Raw genomic sequence first — 22888 nt, 5'->3', positions numbered from 1 at the left:
TACTCCACTCACCAAACAACCTCATTTTACATTTACAACAATTTACATTCATAAGTTTACTTATCTTTGCTTTATGATCAACACTCCCCCTCAAGCTTGACACAGGTAGGTATCAAGCTTGGAAACCATGAAGCATTCCCTCATTAAAACCTTTAGCTTGGAAAAACCACATGGGATAAAAAACCAAGCTAAGGAAAAAGAGTAGAACACTTCATGGCTAAGGATCAGTGTGATGGGAGATCCACGAGTCCCAACTTAGAATGTATGAATTCACAAACCTTAGTGCTTGCAGCCTTGGTAAAGATGTCAGCCAGCTGATCTTCACTTCTTGTGTAACAAGGGAGGATGATTTTCTGTTCCACAGCTTGCCTCACCTTGTGACAATCTACTTCAATGTGTTTAGTCCTCTCATGAAAGACTGAGTTGCTAGCGATGTGTATGGCAGCCTGATTATCACAATGCATAGTGATTGGTGTTGTAGTCTCAATCCCCAAGTCTTTAAGCAGCCCCTTGATCCATATCAGTTCACTTGTGAGTTTTCTCATAGCTCTATATTCTGCTTCAGCACTTGAGCATGATACTACTTTCTGCTTCTTGCTCTTCCAAGTCACAAGGTTGCCACCAATAAATGTGCAATATCCAGTGGTTGATCTTCTATCAACTCTATCTCCTGCCCAATCAGCATCACAATATCCCACTATTTCAGTGCTCTTGTTGCATCCCATCCAAACTCCTTGGCCTGGTGCCTCTCTTAGGTACCTTAATATCCTTTCCACCATGTTCCAATGGTGAATTTTTGGCGCCTGCATCTGCTGGCTTACTTGGTTCACAGCAAAGCAAATATCAGGTCTTGTAATTGTGAGGTAGATGAGCTTTCCCACCATTCTTCTGTACTGCTTCTCATCTCCAAAAGGCTTATTTTCAAACTCCCCCTGTCGCAGCACTTTGTAACCATCTTCCAGTGGGGTCTTTGCTTTCTTTTCTCCAAGATCACCTGCCTCACTCAACAAATCAAGTATGTACTTTCTTTGAGATATGAATAGCCCCTCTTTAGATCGGCATATCTCAATCCCTAGAAAGTACTTTAGCTCACCCAAGTCTTTAATATCAAAAGAGGATTTAAGAAAGGCTTTAGTTAAGATGATACCTTCCTTATCACTTCCAGTAATGATAATGTCATCCACATAGATCAATATGACTACAATCCCACGCTGAGATGTGTGGGTGAATAGGGTGTGATCAGCTTCAGACTTGCTGAATCCTCTTCCATTAAGAGTTGTACTCAGCTTGTGGTACCATGCTCTTGGTGATTGCTTTAACCCATAGATTGCTTTCTTTAGCCTCAGCACATTCCCTGGTTTGACAAAGTTTTCAAGCCCTGGTGGTGGTCTCATGTAGACTTCATCATCCAATTCTCCTTGAAGAAAGGCATTCTTCACGTCCATCTGCCATAAGTCCCACTCTAGGTTGACAGCCAATGAGAGAATGATCCTGATAGTGTGAAGCTTGGCTACTGGTGCAAAAGTATCCAAATAATCCTCTCCATACACCTGAGTATATCCCCTTGCTACTATCCTTGTCTTCTTTCTTTCTGGCTTTCCATTTGCTAAGTACTTGATAGTGTGTATCATGCGGCTTGTCACTGCTCTCTTGCCTTTAGGGAGTTCAGTTTCATACCAAGTGTCATTTCTGATCATGGCATTGACCTCATCCTCGACGGATGCTCTCCATTCATCATCTACCATTGCTTCTTCATAAGACCTTGGAATGTACTCTTGATCTAAGTTGGTGATGAAAGCTTGATGCTCTGTGGGATAGTGAGCAAGAGAACATACTGCTTGTATAGGATGAGCTACTGCTTGGCTGTTGAAGTAAAATTTTTTGTTGATCCAGTTTGAGGCAGGCTTTCTCTCCCTTGTACTTCTCCTAAGTGGTTGGACTTCTTCAGTAACATGCTGCTCATGTTCATCTCCACCTGAATGTACCTCAGTGACCTCAGTGTGCGGCTCCTCCACTGTCTCTTCTTGTTGTCTCACATCCTGATCATGATCCTGACCAATATGTGTATCATCTTGTCTCCCCCCTTCAGGATCAGGATAGGGATTGTCTCCAGCGTGATCAACCACTTCAATCACAGTCCTTGGAACCTGTGTATCCTCTTGATCAGTTCCAGTCTCTGATGGTTGAGCCATATTGATGCCAAGACTCTCTATTATACGCTTCAGATTGTTTGCCCTATCAGAAGATGATTGAGAGATGTCCTTGAGCTTATCCCAACTCTTCTCTTCATAATATCCCCTTGATTCCACAAACTTTACATCTCTCGAGACCAGTACCTTTCTCATGTCTGGGTCATAGCACTTGTAGCCTTTTTGGGTTGAAGAATAACCAAGGAACACAGCCTTAGTACTTCTAGCCTCAAGCTTATTTCTTTGCTCCATTGGCTGCAAAACATAACACAAGCAACCAAACACACGAAAGTGATCAATATATGGTTTTCTATTATTTAGTACCTCATATGGCGTGAGATCATCTAGCACCCTTGTTGGTGTTCTGTTGATGAGGTAGCATGCTGTCATGACCGCATCACTCCAGAACTGCTTAGGTACATTAGTCTGAAACATCATAGATCTTGCCACTTCCATAAGGTGTCTGTTCTTCCTCTCTGCTACACCATTTTGTTGTGGTGTGTATGGACAACTGGTTTGGTGTATGATCCCATTCTTGGCTAAGTAATTTTTGAACGCATTGCTTGTATACTCACCCCCATTATCTGACCTGAATACTTTGATCTTAACATTAAATTGGTTAGTTATGTGGTTCTGGAAATTAATAAAAGCATCTAGCACTCTATCTTTAGTTTGAATCATAGTTAGCCAAGTATATTTTGATTTTTGATCAATAAAAGTGACAAAATATTTATGATTCTCCCTAGATATGCATGGTGCAGTCCAAACATCAGAATGTATAAGATCAAAGCAATTTTCATAGATAGTAGATGACTTAGGAAACACAGTCTTGCAATGTTTGCCTAGGATACACGCTTCACAGCCATCATTTTTAAAGGAAATATCAGGAAGCAGCAGGTTTAGTGCACGAGAATGGGGATGACCTAGTCTAGCATGCCATAAAACACTTTTATCTAAAACAGGAATTGAACTGAAAGCTGAAGATAAATTTGAAACAGTCTTGGTGTCTTCAAGTAGGTACAAGTCATCCTTTGTAACACCTTTTCCAATCAACTTAAGAGTCTCAATATCCTGAAAAATAACCTCATTAGGACTGAAAATCACATTACAATTTAAATCAGTGGTAGCTCTTTTGACAGATAATAAATTTGATGCAAAAGATGGCATGTAAAATGCTTTTGTATCTTTTTCAAATAGCTTAAGAGTTCCTACACCTTTAATTGGTATTTTATCTCCATTTGCAATCACTACATTACCTAATACGGGTTCTACATTACTAATCAACTTAGCATCACTAATCATGTGGTGAGAGGCTCCTGAGTCTATGACTAAAGGTTTAATACCACTAGATGAATGAGATGCATGTAGAGAAGTAACCAGAACTCTAGGCGGTTTATATAATGCATTAAGGGAAATACCAAGTGTGTTACCAGACTCTTTTAGAGCTTTGATGAGAGCCTCAAGGTCTGACTTCTTGATAGATTCATCTCGTGTAGTTCTCACAGCTGAGCAGCCACTGAAAGACAGTGTCTTTCCTTCACTAGCACCATTAGTGCGCTTAGGAGTAGATGGCTCTCCTACTTCACCAGAGAAGTTTGCCCTTGCATCTGCATATGGAGTACGAAATTTCTGAGGTTTGAGGTGTGGATGGAGGATCCAACATTTGTCTTTGCCATGACCCTTCTTCTTACAGTGATCACACACCCAAATCTTCTTATCTTCTGGTTTGTAGTATCCCTTGTTAGCTACGCCTTCTGGTTTGGTCTCTGCCCCTTCAGCTTGATTTACCATGATGAGCTCTCCCTTTCTCCCAAAGAGTCCAACTGATCCTTGCTCCTTTTGGATCTGAGAGCACACTTCATCTAGAGATGGGAGCTCATGTCCTCTTAGGATGTGTTTGATCAAGTCATTATACGCGGGGTTTAGAGTGAAGAGAAGCGCAAAGACTTTATCTTGCTCTCTTCTCTGGTTCAGTACTTCAGGATCCAAAGTACTTGGCCTCAACATCTCTAGTTCAGCCCACAAAGACCTAAACTTTCCAAAGTGTTTATCAAACTCAGTATCCTCTTGACACAAGTTGTTGATAGCCCTCTTGACTTCAAACACTCTACTGATGTTGGAGACATTTCCAAACACCTTTTGAAGTGTATCCCACAGATCTTTAGAAGTTTCACAGTAGGAGTAAGCTTCCAAGATTGCGGGTTCAAGACTGTTGTGGATGATAGATAACACCATGAGATCTTCTTGAACTCTTTTCTTATCACCAGCTTCAGCCACCACTATCTCCTTACCATCCTCTCCTAGGATAGTCTTCTTCTTAAGGCCTCTGCCTTCTTCAACAATTTCCCAGAGACCTCTGCCTCCAAGAGCTGTCTTAGTTAGCCTTGCCCAAAGTAAGTAGTTAGCTCCCTTGAGAGTAACTGGAATCACAACCATCTTTGAATTTCCTCCAGAATCCATTAAGAACAGCTTCGCAATGAGAAGAACAAAGTAATTTTTTTTTTTTTTTAAGAAAAAAAAATAAATAGAAACAGAGTGAAAGATTGCGGAAGACTTAGGTTTCAAGAGCTTGTGGCTCTGATACCATGAGATTTTATGAGAATTAAGAAAGAAAAGAGAAATTAAATGAAGAACATGAAGACTAATGAGAGACTTTCTTGAAAGATAATGAGAAAGAAAGAATTGAATTGCTTGATTGTTTCATGTATCAAGAGTACCTATATATACAACAAATGGGGAGCCAAAACAAAGAGGCTCTCATGCACTAAGTGAGGCTCCCTTGCACTAAGGAGAGGCTCTCATACACTAACTAAATAAAGAAATGATAGTGCATGATATGTGGGCATAATACTCCACTCACCAAACAACCTCATTTTACATTTACAACAATTTACATTCATAAGTTTACTTATCTTTGCTTTATGATCAACACTCGTCACAAGAGCTTGTCCTCTCGTCCTTTTGCTTGCAAAGGCTCCTAACGGGAAGAGAGCACAAGAAAAGAGGGATCTTGAATCAATCGCCTCGTCATCTCGTCGTCTGTTCCGCCATTTCTGAAACCCGCTGAACCCTCTTCCATGGAGTATAAGAGAGTACACGGCAGAGGAGAAGGAGGAATAGAAGCCCTCCTATCTGTTTCAATTGGAGAAGACGAGCGCAGAAGATGACTTAACCATATCGGCAAAGTCTGTAACCGACAACGTCTTTAAGTTCAATCAACATCAAAACCCGAGCATAACATCAAAAAGGGGGAGAAACAGAGAAACATGCGATGTACCATGACCAGCTCGCCCTCTCTTTATGCTCAGCTCATTCTCAAAGAGCGTTGCTGCTCGTGTTGACCACAATAACTTCTTCGTCAAGTGACAAACAAGGCTCAACATCTAATGCTCCGTCAACAGTGACCTATCCAAGCTCTCCACCACTAGCGACGTTAAAAGAAAAATATTAAAAATGGAGAGCATGATATGGATTCCCACGTTAAGGCCCTTTGAGAACACGACCTTCAGCACAAGTGAAAATACAAAACTCACGACAGCTCATCCTCAAATATAACTATCTTATAACCTTTATGAGATGATTACTTGCTTTGTTGTTTGCAACCTGTGCATAATGATTAGTAATTGATAAATTACTAACCTCATATGCAAGAGCCGAGCATTAACATGAGTTAAACCATCGCTTGCTTACCCATCGCACAAAACTTGATTATTTCTTGTGGTTTATATTGATCTAATCATGATCATCCTTTTTGTGAGCCAGCGATCGTTGAGCCAAAGACAAGCGGCTGCCACCATCATGTCCTCATGCTTCGAAGGAGGGGTCGAACCTCCGAGCTTGCCGGAAGCGGTACAAGCGGAGCAAGCCAGAACATTTCTCAACGTCATCACAGCGTGACGAACATACAAGCCAACAACTTGCTCGGCACACACGATCTCAACACGAGACTTCGGGTCAGCAATAGTTCGGTAAACTTGTATTTTAGGCACGAGTTTAAATTGAAATTGCTTGTTATTAGGCACGAGTTTGCAGTCGACTCGCTTATAGTTAGACACGAGTTTACAAAAACTCGCCTTTGGCTAGGCATGAGTTTACAGAAACTCTCCTTCTACTAGGCACAAGTTCTCAGCAAACTCGCCTTTGTCTCATCGTGAGTCCAATAAGCTCGTCTTTCGCTAAGCACTAGTTTAAAGCAAACTCGCCTTTTACTAGGCACAAATTCAAAATAAACTCGTCTAAATCGTCATAGGCGTGAATGTGTCTAGTTAATTGTCTAATAAACCCTATTCGTAAAATTCATAGAGATCGACTTCATCTCTCTCTACGAACTTGGAGGGGCTTACTGTTGGAGGTGGATTTACATCTTATCTCAAGGCCCGTTAGACAATTAATTAAACTCATTTTACTGTGAAACCCTAGCTTCTTCTTGTATAAATAGAGATACACCTCTCTTTATCAATGAGATTCTCTCTTCTTCCATTTTACACCTAGAACACTTCCCATAAGGATTTTATAGATTATAGTTTCACTTTACAATAGAAATCATTCTTGTTGGACCCAATATCAGTCAATATGATAATGGGCCACGATCGAGGATGTGGGCCGTAAAGAGCCGAAGCCCATAGAGAGTATACGAGCTCGAGACGGAGATTTCGAGGGCCCAGAGATCGCGGAGCCGTTACAAAGATCACGGTGTCGACCCACTATAAAGAAAGAGGAACGGACATGAAGAATGACACATTGAAAACCCTAGAAAGAGCTATACCCACACTTCGACCTTGTTTTCATCGATCTTTAGATCTTTTCTCTTAGCGATCTCGTTGTAACATTCAATCTTATTTTACTCATTGTATTCGATCTCCTTCATCAATAAAAGTTCATTTTTTCCTACCGGAAACTGATTATATCGTTGTGTTCTAAAGGTATCATTGCCTACATCATTTATCTTCTCCTGATTAAACTTCCGATCACTATCAAATTCTTAGTGTAGATTTTAGGATCTACAATTCTTGTAATACAATCTTTGATCAATAAAATCCCGATGTTTCTTTTTCTCATTTGATTCTTTCAAGATTTCTCCTAAACCTCAAGAATCATTATCCTTAGATTCTTTATTGTATGATTCCAACAAACATCACCAGCAAATACACCGTTTTTGGGTCAAACAGTTGGTGCTAGAAGGAGGAGGAACAAGGAGAACTATCTTCAAAGCATTATCAAACTTGGAAAAATCAAGATCTACAAAAAAAAAGAATTAAGATCGACTCTTTACTCTTCCATTCTCGAAACAGCTCATGAGTCTTGTCAGTGCATCGAGAGGAACGGGACGCTTTACCTCAAGCATTCAGTCCGACAACAAGCTAGGCGATTTGGGCTTAAAGTTTCGAACTTTACATCCTCCAAAGTGCGAAATTTTCTTGTTGGTCAAACTTGTCGCCTCCTGCAAACCGACAAAAGAAGCCTAGAGCTCCACAACCGGCGATACGGCGACCATGATTCAGCCTCGATACATTCAGTTTGATTTCGGCAAGAGCGGAGATGACGAGCCAATCACCAGTGTCTGTGTCTCGATCTATCACCATCCACCTGTCGAAAAGGTTCAACCTTTTGATCCGGAAATCATTACACACTTACTTTCGGCTAGAAACTAGGGTTTCACTTCTCTATTCTCGTCGACTTGTATCCTCCGGCGAACTAGCCTTCGCCAGCTCATTTCCTTGTTTCTTTCCTCTTTTGTAACACGACAGAACAACCTCTTGATCTAATAAAACGCCTTTGTCTCGACCCATCGACGAGTTCTCATCTCTTTTCATTTACTAGTTTATCGACTGATCTCGGTTCAAACACCATGGATGGAACTTATACATTGGAGCTCATTCGCTAGACCTGACACTCTAACTGACTCCATCTCCCGGATCCGTAAGAATCTTGCTTATTTCAAAGTTAACCTTACGCCAAAATTGTTTCCCTCGTCCTCGCCTTCTCCTTCCTTGTCCTCCTCTCTCTCCTTGTCCAAGTTGTTCTTTTAAGGGAAGGACATCAAAATCAAAACCTTATTCTTTTCTGATCAGCTCTTTGGTTTGATCAACTTGAATTTTTAGTGGGCCATTCGATCCCATCATCAAAATTTGTCTTTTGATTTAAAAATCTGAACTTTCAGATTTAGTCTGGCCAAGGAGGAAAGAAGACGTGTGATATCAGTTTCTTCATCAGAATATCTTCTTAAAAGTTTTACAGCCAAGGTTCTTATTACCAATCTTAAAATAAATATTTGTTGGTAAGAGCCAAATAAAGTCTTATTTATTTGAATTGTTTTGTTCTCATATAGTCTTTGTAATTGTATTCATATGGCTCTTTTATATGCATATCACTTTGTTTCTGGTTTTTTGCTAATGAGAAGCGTAATAGCAATCACACTACATGAGTTTTTGAAGTTATCTCTATTATTAACTGTGTAACCAGCCAATTGAATACATCACTGAATATGGAATTGGCTGGTTAAAATTGTTTGTGTACAACCAAATTTGATGTTAGTTTATATGCAACCGAGTTAGGGGAGTTAATCTGATGGAAGTTTTTTGCAAACATCGTAAGAGAAAATGTCTTTAATGATTTGAGAGATCCTAATCTAACAAACCAAAAATAGTAGACAGTTACATATTTCATTAGAAAATTACATATTTTGTTAGGAAGCTATATGAGCACCAAATATAGTAGATGGTTACATATTTTATTAGACGGGATGGATAACATTGTTAGCAAGCTATATGAGCAGATTACAGATGATAATAATAGTAAATATTATTGTATTATTTTTTCGAGGGTTTTCCAATTTGTACAATTTCCAAGCGACAGCTAATAAAATTGTTAGTTATACTTAATTTTTTTATCCAGTCAACAGTAATTATTAGGTCTGGGCGTTTTTAACTCAACCCGAAGTACCGACCTTAACCCGAACCGAAAAAAACGAAACCGAATTCGAACTGTTTTACAAAAATATCCGAATGAGACTTATGAGCTTACTACTTTGGACTTTGGTTATAACCCGAACCGAACCGAAATCCGAATTAGGATCCGAAGATATCCGAAATTAGTTAAATATGTTAATATTTTTATATATATTAAGGTGATTTAGATATTTTAGAGTATTCAAAATATTTTTGTAGTTTGTTTTATTTGTTATTTTTAATACTTTTTAGTTAATTCAGATAGTTTAACTAATTTTTAATTAGATTTGTAACTAATTTATATATTTTGAAATTTTTTTGGTCAATTTTCGAAGTTTTTAAAAATATATTTTTGTACGATTTTAAACATTGGTTAAATCCGATCCGAACCGAACCCGATCTGATAGTTAGTAAAAACCGAATGGTTCTTATGAGCATAACACCGAAAATCCAAAAATTCGAATCACCCAGACCGAAACCGAACGGACCACCGAACGCCCATGCTTAGTAATTATCGCTAATATTAAGATTAGCCGAATGTATAAATTTTTGTACATCCAATAATCCATACACCCTAACATTCGTGTCAATTTCCTCCTTATAAATGCATATTCTCTATAACAGCCTTGTACATGCGGAATGATTGTAACCAAATCCTTCACACTTAATACACACCGGTTGCCTCACTAAAGATTTCATATGTGTGATAGAAAAGACTGCATTTCACATGTTAGATCGAACAATTACTATGAAAACATTATTCTAAAAACTTGATATAAAAAATTGTATCCATATAAATATCAAATTAGCCACTATAAAAGTTACTATAAACAATCCTACAAAATTGTATCATACCCTATTGGCAACTAATATTATTCTATATTTTAATCGGTTAATTAATTTTTATTTTACCAAAAAAAAAAACTAATATTATTCTTAGTTGAAAATATAATGTTTTATCCGGCCAACAATATTGAATTGTTTAACTCTTCTTTTCTTATCTTCTTTTTGCAGTATGCCTAAGAATCTTCTTCATATACGAAGTTGAGCTTGTACGGAGCACTAACAAGTCTATCACCATTCAGAACCCCGCCAAATGCTTCCTTCTTCTCCTTCACACCCCCTAAAAACCAAAATTAATGGGATCAGATACAAAGACAAGATCACAACATACGGCCCTCACTTTACTACATATCAAATATGAAAAACAAAAACTTTGAGTTATTTTCAGTTGAAGCCTACTCAACTAATAGTTACCGATACGTCTCAATGCAATCACCATCAAAATAAAAGTAGAAAGATATATGTATATACAGTGGCAGATCTAGACACAACTTTAGCTGGGGGCACACTGCTATAAATAACAAAAACAACTTTGAATTGAAGGCACTTTTTATGATTATTCAGTAAACTACAAACAATTTCATCAAATTAATTTAACTTGTTCAAGAAAAAATAGAAAAACGGTAGGGGGCACGTGACCCCGTACCCGTACACCTACGTCCGCCCATGTGTATATGCCTGGAACACAAAAGGAATGATCAAAATACTGACAAGTCTCACTGCAAATCACCATCGAAAAAAACAAAAATCAGTCACATAACATACATGATATATTTTGTTTTTGGCACATTATATGTATGTCTTACTAATAGTTTCAAGGTTTTATCGAGTCTTTTTAGTCCCTTTCGAGTCATAACAGGTCTAGAGTTGCATTGGATGGAAAATGGACCATCTAGAGGAAAAGAATAGAGAAAAGTATGATTTGGAGTCTTGCGCGCGGAACAGCCAACTGGAGCAGCCTGAGTGTCTGCTCCAGCGACAGAGATAAAAAAGGAAGTTTCCAAATATTTCGGGATTTGCCCTAGATTTCCTATTTCTTTCCTCTATCCGCCTGTGGCTCCTATATATATAGGTTCCTATTTATTATTTTAGACCTACCTTAGTTTTTACGCAAGAAAAGACCTGAGAGAGCTTTGATTTTAGCGATTGCTACTTGTAAGGGAGAAGGCCTCATCTATCTCATAGAGAAGATTATCATGAACCCTCTGATTTCTTTGATCTATAATATGCAGTGTTATTTAGAAATCATGCTTCTCTGTTCTTGTATTATGTCTGAGTAGTCACCGAGTTAGTTTAGGGTTCTAGGGTTTTGGATTCGTGAGCTAAGCATAAATAAGTCATCTTGAGATTGTCTACATTCATATCTGTTCTTATTGCTTGTATTGAACCGATCACTCTGTGCATGAATTAGGGTTAATCGATTTAGCTAGCCGTTAATTGACAACCTGATATGATTTGAATGAGCATTGCATCCCAAGTCAGCGAGAGTAGATATTAGGGTGTATTGTGAACATATCAGACTTGATCTTTAGAGCTTGCCATCGTGTTTTGATCCAAACGAGAGTTTAGGCATCAAGACCGACTTGCAAAGGAATCAATACCACGAGAGTGGGTTGATTCAACCTGAGTGATCTGTGTTTAGACTTATTATAAACTGAACTTGAATAATTGCTTGGCTTGTGATTCCATACCTGAAGAAGAAACCCTAGACTAGCGCCTTTAAATCAATTCAAAACAACTTAATCTTGTTATTTGTTCTTTACGTTATTTACTTCTTTAAAAAAACCCACTTCGTTTTAGCTAAATTTTGATCCCATAAAGATAAAGTGTGAACTGGTCCTCTGGAATTGAATCTAAAGATATTACAACTACACTGTTAACTTGACAGTAGACAAAGATCCAATTTTAGTGTATCAAGTTTTGGTGTCGTTGCGACGGGAACCAGCTTTTTACCTTTATTTTCGGTTATTTACTTAGTCTAAAATTTCTGACTTGTTTAATCTTTTTTGCAGTTAATGACTCAGGTGCATGACCAGTAGACATACGAAGCAATACACAAGGGGGCTTAATTTCGCTTAAAAATCAGGAACTCGCAAGCTTAGAAAGAACCAACCGTCAACAAAAATCAATCACTGCAACAATGGCCGACTTTGGCACTCCAGAACAAATGGCCGCGTCTATGCCACAGATGCAACAGCAGATACAACAGATGCAAGAGTTACAGCAAACAATCTTAGCGCAGAAACTGGCTGCACAACGGGAACCACCTGTCCCAATTGGTGAGAGAAACCTACCGCATAACATCCCTGCTACGCGCTCTGCTATCGCTCCACCACCATGTCAAAGGGCAGATTTTGAGATAAAACCCGGCGTGATCAATCTTGTCCAGAGAAAGATGTTCCATGGACTTTCAGCTGAGATACCGATGGAACACATTGAAGCTTTTGAAGAGATATGCAGTTTCACTAGTGCAAACGGCGTCACACCCGACTACATCAAATGCATGTTGTTCCCATTCTCTCTAGCGGACAAGGCTTCACGATGGCTTAAGTCATTACCTACAGGTTCCCTAACTTCTTGGGAACAGGTTAGAGCAGCTTTCTTGGGACACTTCTACACAAAAGCCAAAACAGCTGCCCTAAGGAATAAGATCTCCTCCTTCAAGCAACTCGCTAATGAACCTTTCAACGAAGCTTGGGAACGGTTCAATGATACCCTCAGAGAGTGTCCTCATCACGGGTTCGACGATGACCATATTCTAGGAATCTTCTACAATGGTGTGGAGTGGGAGTTCCGCAATGCTCTGAACGCAGCGAGCAACGGAGATTTCATGACTCAAACCATGGAAGGAGCTCACGCGCTAATAGAGAACATGGCAGCTAGTTCGTCCAACAAAAACGAAGAGACAGGCCGATCCAAGAAGGTGAACAGCATGGACACCAGGAAGATTGATGACCTTGCCGCTAAGGTCGATCTGCTGCTCAAGAACAATCAGAATCAGATCTATGTCATGGAAGAAACCAATCTGGAACCAGGTACTACAGATGCTGCAGCAGAAACCGAGACATCGGAAGAAGATAAGCAAGAGGTCAGTTACGTCAATGGGCAGGGTTGTCAGTTCAAGAATTATCATCCAAACCCTAATGTGAGGAACAACCCACATCTGTTCTCATACAAGACCAATCCAGACAACCCCAACGACAGATCTCAGGGAAATCAGTTCCAAAACACTAGATATCATAAGCCATACTTTCAGAATCAAAATCAGAATCAGAATCTGAATGGGAAGATGTTCATCCTCAGCCAGGCTCATAATCAATTTCAGAACTAGCAGAATAATCCACAGGCTGCTCCTGTAACCGCGAGCGGTCCGCCAGATGAGCTGAAGGGAATGATGCAACAACTTCTGCAAGGTCAACAGATTCAAGGAAAAGCACTGAACCAGGTTACAACCGAGATAAACACTCGGATGGACAATGTGTTCACGGAATTGAATTCTAAATACGATGTTGTAGCAAGCCACATAAGGCAGATGGACGTTCAGATTGCTCAAACTGCTGAAACAATAAAAAAGCAACAGGGAACACTCCTAGGGAAAACAGACAAGAATCCCAAGGACTGTAACGCAGTCGAGCTGAGAAGTGGAAGACATCTATCATATCCTGTCCCCAAGAAGCTCACTGCTCAAGAGAAGGGAAAACAAAAAGAGGGAGAACAACCTCTGCTTGAGGATGTCCACGACGACGATCATGAACCGGAACATCCAACAGCCACAGAACCAGTAGCTCCCACGATGCAAGAACAACCTGTTCCCACTCGCGTCTACATTCCAAAACTTCCCTACCCAGTCCCTCCTAAGAAATCACGCAAGGATTGCGAAGAGATGAAGTGCACGAAGATGCTTGAAGAGTTGAATGTCAATATCTCTCTCATGGATGCTATTCAGATGATTCGTTCAATGCGCAGTCTTGTGAAATGGCTGATCTCCGGGAAGACCTCTGCAGATAGCGACATCATGATGGTCTTGAAGGAATGCAGCGCAGTCCTTCAAAACAGAACAATCAGGAAATTAGAAGATCCTGGAAAATTTGTCCTATCTGTTCAGATTGGAAAGACAGTCTTTGCTTGTTCTTTATGCGATCTGGGTTCCAGTGTGAATCTCATGCCTTACTCAGTTGCAAAACGCATGGGACTAACCAACTTCAAGCCAACCAGGATTTCTTTGGTGTTCGCAGGCAGATCAGTCAAGTTGCCAGTAGGTGTTCTTGAAGATCTACATGTTCAAATTGGTGACACCACTGTTCCGGCAGACTTCGTGGTTCTAGTGCTCGAAGATGAACCAAAAGACCCTCTCATTCTAGGCCAACCTTTCCTGTGCACAGCTGGTGCAATCATTAATGTCCGCAACGGGAGGATTGATCTCCAACTGGGAGATATTGTGATGAATTTTGAGATGGATGAGCTTCTCAAATGACCTATGCTAGATGGTCAGAACTTCACGATTAGCTACGAGAATGCCGCCTTAACCCCTCAACAAGGGATGATCGAAGAAATCCTCGCAGATGATCCCTTGGAAGTAGCCCTGATACGAGTAGAGTCTGAGCAGAACACGTGCAACGTTGATGCTGACGGGTACGAAAAGATGCTAGACTCATGTGAAAGCATCGAGAAGACGGTCGCTTTTCTAAGTCTGGGGAAACGAGAAATCAGATTTCACCAGAAGGAGCAACTGCTCCTAAAAAGCCGACCAAACCAACCAGCCAGCTCGATGATTCGTGGAGCGAACTCAATGCTCCAAAGATCGAATTAAAGTCCCTTCCAGTGGGACTCAGGTATGCGTTTCTTGGACCTAATTCAACATACCATGTCATCGTGAACTCTGAGCTTAATAATGTGGAAACTGCTAAACTATTGTGTGAATTGAGAAAATACCGCAAGGCAATAGGATATTCGTTAGCTGATATTCCCGGTATTTTACCTGATTTATGCATGCATAGAATACACCTAGAAGATGAATCGATGACTTCTGTAGAACATCAGAGGTGGTTAAACCCAAATCTAAAAGATGTTGTTAAGAAAGAGATAATGAAACTTCTAGAAGCTAGTGTAATTTATGCGATTTCTGATAGTAAGTGGGTTAGTCCTGTTCATGCAGTTCCTAAGAAAGGGGGGATCACTGTGGTTGCTAATGAAAAGAATAAATTGATACCCACTAGGACAGTAACCGGTCACCATATGTATATTGATTTTCCAAAATTAAATATGGCTACACGAAAGGACCACTTCCCGCTCCCATTTATTGATCAAATGCTTGAGAGATAGGCTAACCATCCATATTACTGCTTTTTAGATGGTTATTCAGGTTTCTTTCAGATTCCCATTCACCCAGACGATCAGGAGAAAACGACCTCCACATGTCCTTACGGCACTTTTGCCTACAGGAGAATGCCGTTTGGTTTATGCAACGCTCATGCGACATTCCAGCGTTGCATGATGTCTATTTTCAATGACCTAATTGAGGATATAATGGAGGTTTTCATGGACGATTTTAGCGTCTATGGGAACTCCTTTTCTGTGTGTGTGTCAAACTTGTGCAGGGTCCTTCAGCGCTGCGAGGAAAAGCATCTCGTTTTGAATTGGGAGAAGTGTACTTCATGGTGCGAGATGGGATTGTTCTCGGTCACAAAATCTCAGAAAAGGGGATCGAAGTGGACAAGGCAAAGATAGAAGTGATGATGAGCTTAAAACCTCCAAACTCTGTCAAAGGAATCATGAGTTTCCTCGTACATGCTGGCTTTTACAGAATATTCATCAAGGATTTCTCGAAAATCGCAAGACCACTCACTTGCCTGCTCTGCAAGGAGACAAGATTTGAGTTCGATAGCGATTGTTTTTCAGCCTTCCACACAATCAAAGGAGCTCTAGTCAGTGCACCCATCGTGCAACCACCAGACTGGGAGCTCCCATTCGAGATCATGACAGACGCAAGCGATTTTGCAATTGGAGCTGTGCTAGGACAACGAAAAGACAAGAAGCTTCACGTGATCTATTACGCGAGCAGGACATTAGATGAAGCTCAGTGACACTATGCAACTACAGAAAAGGAACTTCTAGCAATTGTCTACGCTTTTGAAAAGTTCAGATCCTACTTAGTTGGATCTAAGGTGATAGTGCACATAGATCATGCAGCATTGAGGTATTTGTTGACGAAGAAGGATGCGAAACCAAGGCTACTCCGATGGATCTTATTACTCCAGGAATTTGACCTAGAAATCAAAGACAAAACGGGCATTGAGAATGGCATTGCAGATCACCTTTACAGAATGAAGATAGATGAAGATACAACACTTGATGACAGCTTTCCAGTCGAGCATGTCTACTCGATCAGTCTGGGAAGCGTCACAGAACAACCGCTCCATCCAGTTTGCTCCAGCGTTCTGGAACACCTTGCCCGTGCAATCAAAAAGCAACATCCCAATCTTCCATGGTTTGCTGAGATCGCCAACTATCTGGCTTCTGAGAAAGAACCTGTCAAATTCACTGGCAATGATAAACAGAAATTTCTAAGAGGAGCAAGACATTACTATTGGGATGAACCCTATATGTACCGTAGTTGCAAGGATGGAGTATTCCGACGATGTGTATCTAAGTCTGAGATTCCAGGAATCCTCTATCACTGCCATGGTTCCTCTTATGTAGGCACTTTGCGACATTTAAAACCTTGTCTAAGATCCTTCAAGCCGGTTTTTGGTGGCCAACAATGTTCCAAGATGCCCATTCCTACATCTCTAGATGCGATTCATGCAAGCGACAAGAGAATATCAGTAAACAAAATGAGATGCCTCAGAACTTCATCTTGGAGGTTGAAGTATTCGATTGTTGGGGAATCGACTTCATGGGACCATTCCCACCATCCTTCAAGAACGAGTACATCTTGGTAGCAGTTGAGTAACGTCTCTAAGTGGGTGGAGGCGATTGCCAGTCCCAAAAACGACGCAAGGGTGGTAACTAAGATGTTCAAAACCATAATCTTTCCAAGATTTGGGGTACCACGCGTAGTCATCAGTGATGGGGGTAGTCACTTCATCAACAAGATCTTTGCAGGTCTATTGAAGAACAACGGCGTGCAACACAAGGTAGCCACGCCATATCACCCTCAAACTAGTGGGTAAGTGGAAGTTTCAAACAGAGAGATCGAGAGCATCCTGCAGAAAACAGTTAACACAAGTCGCAAGGATTGGTCGCTCAAGCTAGACAACGCTCTCTGGGCTTACAGAACAGCTTACAAAACACCAATCGGGACCACTCCTTACAATCTGGTGTACGGTAAAGCTTGTCACATGTCGGTTGAGTTGGAGTATAAGGCAGCTTGGGCTGTGAAACTACTCAACTTCGACATCAAACCAGCAGCAGAGAGACGATCCATGCAGATTCACGAACTGGAGGAAATTAGGCATCTCGCCTATGAAAGCTCTAAGATCTACAAGGAGTGAACTAATGCTTACCATGACAAGAGGATCATCAACCGCAACTTTCAACCTAAGGATCAGGTGATCCTGTTCAACTCAAGGTTACGATTGTTCACTGGAAAGCTGCGATCTAGGTGGTCCAGACCATTCACCATTAAAGAAGTCCGCCCCCACAGAGCTGTTGTGTTGCTGAACACGAAAAGGGAAGAATTTGTTGTCAATGGCCAACGCATAAAGCCATACCATGCTGAGATAACAATCGAAGAGGGTGAAGAGATTCCCCTAAGTGATCCTCCCTTAGCCTAATAGGCCAACCAAGTCAAGCTAGTGACTTAAACCAAGCGCTTGGTGGGAGGCAACCCACTGGTGAGTGTCAATATTTCTTTTAGATTTCGTTTTTGTGTTTCTTTTTACTTTTTTGCAGGATAAAAATCAAAAACCCCGAGTTACTAAAAACCGGAACAGTCTCCGATTTTTCGGAGCAGCCGCTCCGCTAAGGTAAGTTCCTCGGGGCCAAAAAAAAATGTTTTTATTAGATTTGAATTAATTTTGTAAAATAGAGGGAAACCCTAGGAAATAGGAAGTGGGGCACGAAGTGGGCTTATAAAAAGGGAACTTTCCCCATCTCTTTCCCACTTCCACAAAAAAAACCGCCCCCTATCGTCCCTCTCCCCTCTCCTTTAAAAACCTAAAACTCTTTCAACTTCTTCAACTTATTGTGAGTTTTTTCGTTTCTACTTGCTTGCTTTCGAACTGTTTGGCTAATTTTTAGGACTCTACCATCACCAATCGAACGATGGCTCCCAGATGAACCAAGGCAGCATCTAGGATCAAGCCACCATACGCTCGGGGTGAACCGGAGGATTACACTGTTCCCCCAACCTACCCATGGCCACAAGAAAAGGGAACCGAGATCTCCATCACAGACCCAAACACCCCTAAGTCCTCGGAGACAAGATGGGATAAGGAAGCCTCACGCTACTACAACACTCTGCTCAACACCAACATCTTCCCCACCCGTTTCGTCGACGCCGGGGTTTTGAGCGACCTAGGCCTCCATGAGGAATTACATGCGGTTCTCCAAGTGCAAGGAATAGCTGATCTCTGTCACAGAACTCATCCGCTGTACCCTGATTTGGTGAGGCAAGTCCTCACCACCGCGGAGCTAACTTTCAAGAGGCCCGGTTTCCCGATTTTTGAGGAAGCTTCTTTCACTTTCTTTGCGAATGGTGTTATGCACTCCATTAGCTTGGAGACGCTGGCTGAGATTTATGAGATATCCGAGGAGTACACTCAGACTTCTTTCCCCAGGAAGTTTATCTCAGAGCAAGCATTCTGGAAATTTATCGCTTCAGGGGATTTAAAATCTCGATCAGCCAGTCAGTCTCACATCCGTAACCCTGTTCTGCGAATTACTGCTAAGGTCCTGAGCAATCTGCTCTTCACAAACGACCAGACGTCAAAGGTGACACGGGGAGAGTTGCAGATGTTATGTGCCGGTGTTGAGGACGAGCTCAAATCCTCCAACATTGGGATTCCGACTTCGCCGATGAAAACCAGTCCCGGTTGTGTGCTTGTTCAGATATTTGTGGACAAGAAAGCCAAAGTGGTTAAGGGTTCTTTGAAGAAAGACCGTTCTGAGAGTTTGCTTACTCCTCTCTTCCGCCACTTAGAGTTTGATCTCAGCGTCTATCAGTGTAACGAGACAGAGGTGTTCATTAATATCCCTTACCTGGTCAACTGCCAGATTCTCCGCGACGAGACCACCTACAGTTTCCTCAGTCAGGACGGGGAAAACCTCTACTGCAAGGTGCCTCAGCCGAACATCACCTCGCTAAGTGATATGACCAACATCTGTTTCGTCCCTGATGCTCAGTATCTCTGAGCCGACCCAAAGTCATCATACCGTGACGACACTATGGACGATGTTGAGTTTGTCCGCATAGATGGAGGCGACAATGCATATGACCTGGGCCCCCTTGATGACAACGCAGATGACGTCGCCTACCGTCGCTGATTGGTAGATTCTCAGCGCAAGAACAACAGCCTTATGAAGAGGATACTGAAGGCGATCACTGGAGGATGCGTGGGAGCTCCGAGCACAGCTGAACCTCGTCAAGACCAGCCTACACCGCGCAGTCATCGTCAAGGGAAGGAGCCAGCAGGAACTGCAAGGGGTGACGAAGAGACTCCATGGGCCACTCCACACAGAAGGAACAGGCGTTCCGCGGGCCAGTCCGAGAGCGATGATACTGACTAGGCAGTCTCCTAGTTCTATCTCCATTGTTATATCCGTTTGAACTATTTCTATTTCTGTTTTTGTTTCCTGCACTTGTTTATTATTTTAGCCTTTCTTTGAATTATTTTCTCACTAGGGATGGTGAGAAGTAAGTCTGGAGGAGGCGTTTATCTGCTACTAATCGTTTAACTTTGGTTTTAATGTTTAGAGTCATTCCGCTTTGATGTCTTTATCGAGTCAGTTTGTTAAGATCGAGTCAGTTTGTTAAAATAGAGCCAGTCCAAACTTTGTGGGAATCAGGACCTTATTCTATGATGTGTATTAACCACCCTCGTGCTCTAATTCATCTTATTCAGTGACCTTAGCAGAAGCGACAGACGCACATGTGGATCCAGAACACCCTGACATTACATCATCTTGTTCTCCAAAAGCTTTCAGCTTGTCGAGGTTACTCTGGAAAGACTTAACTCCATCTAACTTGGACTTAATCTTGACTGCAATTCTTCTTGTTATGGACGTTAGAATAGGGTTTAACGTGATCAACACTCAGAACTTGTTCTTCTTTTTTTCATCTTGTTGATCCTGAGTGGCTAGCTCATCTTTAGCTTGTAACCACCTTAAAACCCTAAAGCCTTTGTTCCGCCCTCATGCATTTGTTATTCAGTATCTTATGTGCAGATATGTACAAAAGGGCTGGAGAGAAAAGGATCGACACAGTCTCTTACTCGTTGATGCAACATAATTTTCTGCTGAGGAATAGGCGGAAGCACATGGAGCAGCCTCTCCACCGCCAATGATCTAACTAAGAAAAGAAGAGAGACAAGAATGAATGTGAGGTCAAGAACTCCAGTGGCATGTCACTATCACAATTGTTACCTCCTGCTTAGTCACCATCACCTATGTATTATAGAAAAAAATAATAATAATAATAATATTTTAGCTTTATGTACTTCAAAATAAGGTGATGAAGAAGGAGAAGATTCTAAAGAAAAGACAGACGCCGCTGGTAAATTAGAAGGAGTATAAAGAAAAGAGATGAGAACCATGCAGATCAGAGCGACTGTTCCTAAAGAAGAACATGCAAAAACGAGTAGAGGCTGTGGACATTAATGGATCTATCCTCTCGTGCAATTTTGCGCGATATCCTGCATCCTCTACGAAATTTGGTAACCCCTAAACACTGATTAGCTCCACTTAAACACAAAAATACCTGTTTCATACCTAGACCGTTACCCTATCTAATGCCTATGATGAGAAGCTCACACTACTCTTAAGTAAATATAAAGAGTTTTGTCTGGAAGGTTTTAACTTTGGCAGGTATGAGATACAGAGTATGGAGCCATTTTGAACAGCAGTCAGTGGGGTTCTTGGTAAGGATGTGTCGTTTTAGCTAAACTGCTTATATGGTTCAGAGATTCGTGGTTTTTGTATGGTTGCTGAGAATAGGCGAGTTCCCACACTTTCAAACCTATCTCTCGGTTCTTGGTACTTGATTTTGTTTGAGGACAAACAAGGATCTAAGTCTGGGGGGAGTTGATATATTGTGTTTTTGGCACATTATACGTATGTCTTACTAATAGTTTTCAAGGTTTTATCGAGTCTTTTTAGTCCCTTTCGAGTCATAACAAGTCTAGAGTTGCATTGGATGGAAAATGGACCAGCTAGAGGAAAAAAAGAGAGAAAAGTATGATTTGGAGTTTTGCGCGCGGAACAGCCAACTGGAGCAGCCTGAGTGTCTGCTCCAGCGACAGAGATAAAAAAGGAAGTTTCCAAATATTTCGGGATTTGCCCTAGATTTCCTATTTCTTTCCTCTAGCCGCCTGTGGCTCCTATATATATAGGTTTCTATTTATTATTTTAGACCTACCTTAGTTTTTACGCAAGAAAATATCTGACAGAGCTTTGATTTTAGCGATTGCTACTTGTAAGGGAGAAGACCTCATCTATCTCATAGAGAAAATTATCCTGAATCCTCTTATTTCTTTGATCTATAATATGCACTATTATTCAGAAATCATGCTTCTATGTTCTTGTGTTATGTCTGAGTAGTCACCGAGTTAGTTTAGGGTTCTAGGATTTTGGATTCGTGAGCTAAGTATAAATAAGTCATCTTGAGATTGTCTACATTCATATCTGTTCTTATTGCTTGCATTGAACCGATTACTCAGTGCATGAATTAGAGTTAATCGATTTAGCTAGCCGTTAATTGACAACCTGATATGATTTGAATGAGCATTGCATCCCTAGTTAGCGAGAGTAGATATTAGGGTGTATTGTGAACATATCGGACTTGATCTATAGAGCTTGCCATCGTGTCTTGATCCAAACGAGAGTTTAGGCATCAAGACCGACTTGCAAAGGAATCAATACCACGAGAGTGGGTTGATTCAACCTGAGTGATCCGAGTTTCGACTTATTATAAACTGAACTTGAATAATTGCTTGGCTTGTGATTCCATATCTGAAGAAGAAACCCTAGACTAGCGCCTTTAAATCAATTCAAAACAACTTAATCTTGTTACTTGTTCTTTACGTTATTTACTTCTTTAAAAAAACCCACTTCGTTTTAGCTAAATTTTGATCCCATAAAGATAAAGTGTGAACTGGTCCTCTGGAATTAAATTTAAAGATATTACAACTACACTGTTAACTTGGCAGTAGACAAAGATCCAATTTTAGTGTGTCAATGCACAAGAAAACGTACTATCCAAAGTGTATCTCTTTTAACTCCCTCGAATTACAATATCTCGATGGTTAACATATTCATTGCACATTTATTCGCACTCGCAGATTTTACAGTCAATCGCATGAAGATCAATTTAGAAACTGATACAATTTTAGCTCTATAGAAAGGTAACCAAATCTCAAAGGAAACCTACCGAGAAACTTATTGATTACCTTGGATTGTGAAGCATGGTCGACCTTGTTGGCGTATACACAAATTTTGTCACCGTCCTTGCAACGGTGATCGGAGGCGTCATATCACTTTCTATATTCAAACCACTTTCCCATACTTATTCTTCTAGCTCTTCAAACATATGTCTATCTCCTTCGATGACATTTTCAACATTCTCTTGCATCTTACTCCCTCTCCCTCTGTTTCATATTAAGTGTCGTTTTGGTCTATGCACACGGATTAAGGAAACAATTAATTTTGTACATTTTCTATATAAAAACACAATTACCAATACACTTAACCATA

General features: G+C 40.8%; 1 protein-coding gene and 1 non-coding gene across 2 annotated transcripts; one reads left to right on the top strand and one right to left on the bottom strand.

Annotated features, from left to right (window-relative positions):
• Nucleotides 1-12614: 12614 nt before the first annotated feature.
• On the bottom strand, nucleotides 12615-12721 carry LOC125581121. The gene has a single exon (XR_007318832.1). It is a non-coding gene; the product is annotated as a small nucleolar RNA R71 (small nucleolar RNA).
• A 649-nt stretch (nucleotides 12722-13370) lies between these two features.
• Nucleotides 13371-14453, top strand: LOC106432069. The gene has a single exon (XM_013872915.1). The coding sequence runs from the start codon at nucleotides 13371-13373 to the stop codon at nucleotides 14451-14453; it is 1083 nt and encodes a 360-aa protein (XP_013728369.1).
• The last annotated feature ends 8435 nt before the right edge of the window (nucleotides 14454-22888 follow it).

Source organism: Brassica napus, chromosome C1, assembly GCF_020379485.1.
Source record: "Brassica napus cultivar Da-Ae chromosome C1, Da-Ae, whole genome shotgun sequence".
NCBI lineage: Eukaryota > Viridiplantae > Streptophyta > Magnoliopsida > Brassicales > Brassicaceae > Brassica > Brassica napus.
This window is presented reverse-complemented; position numbering and strand designations above follow the sequence as displayed.

Coding starts and splice junctions, on each gene's coding strand:
- LOC106432069 (XM_013872915.1), top strand. CDS start 13,371: ATGATGCAACAACTTCTGCAAGGTCAACAGATTCAAGGAAAAGCACTG.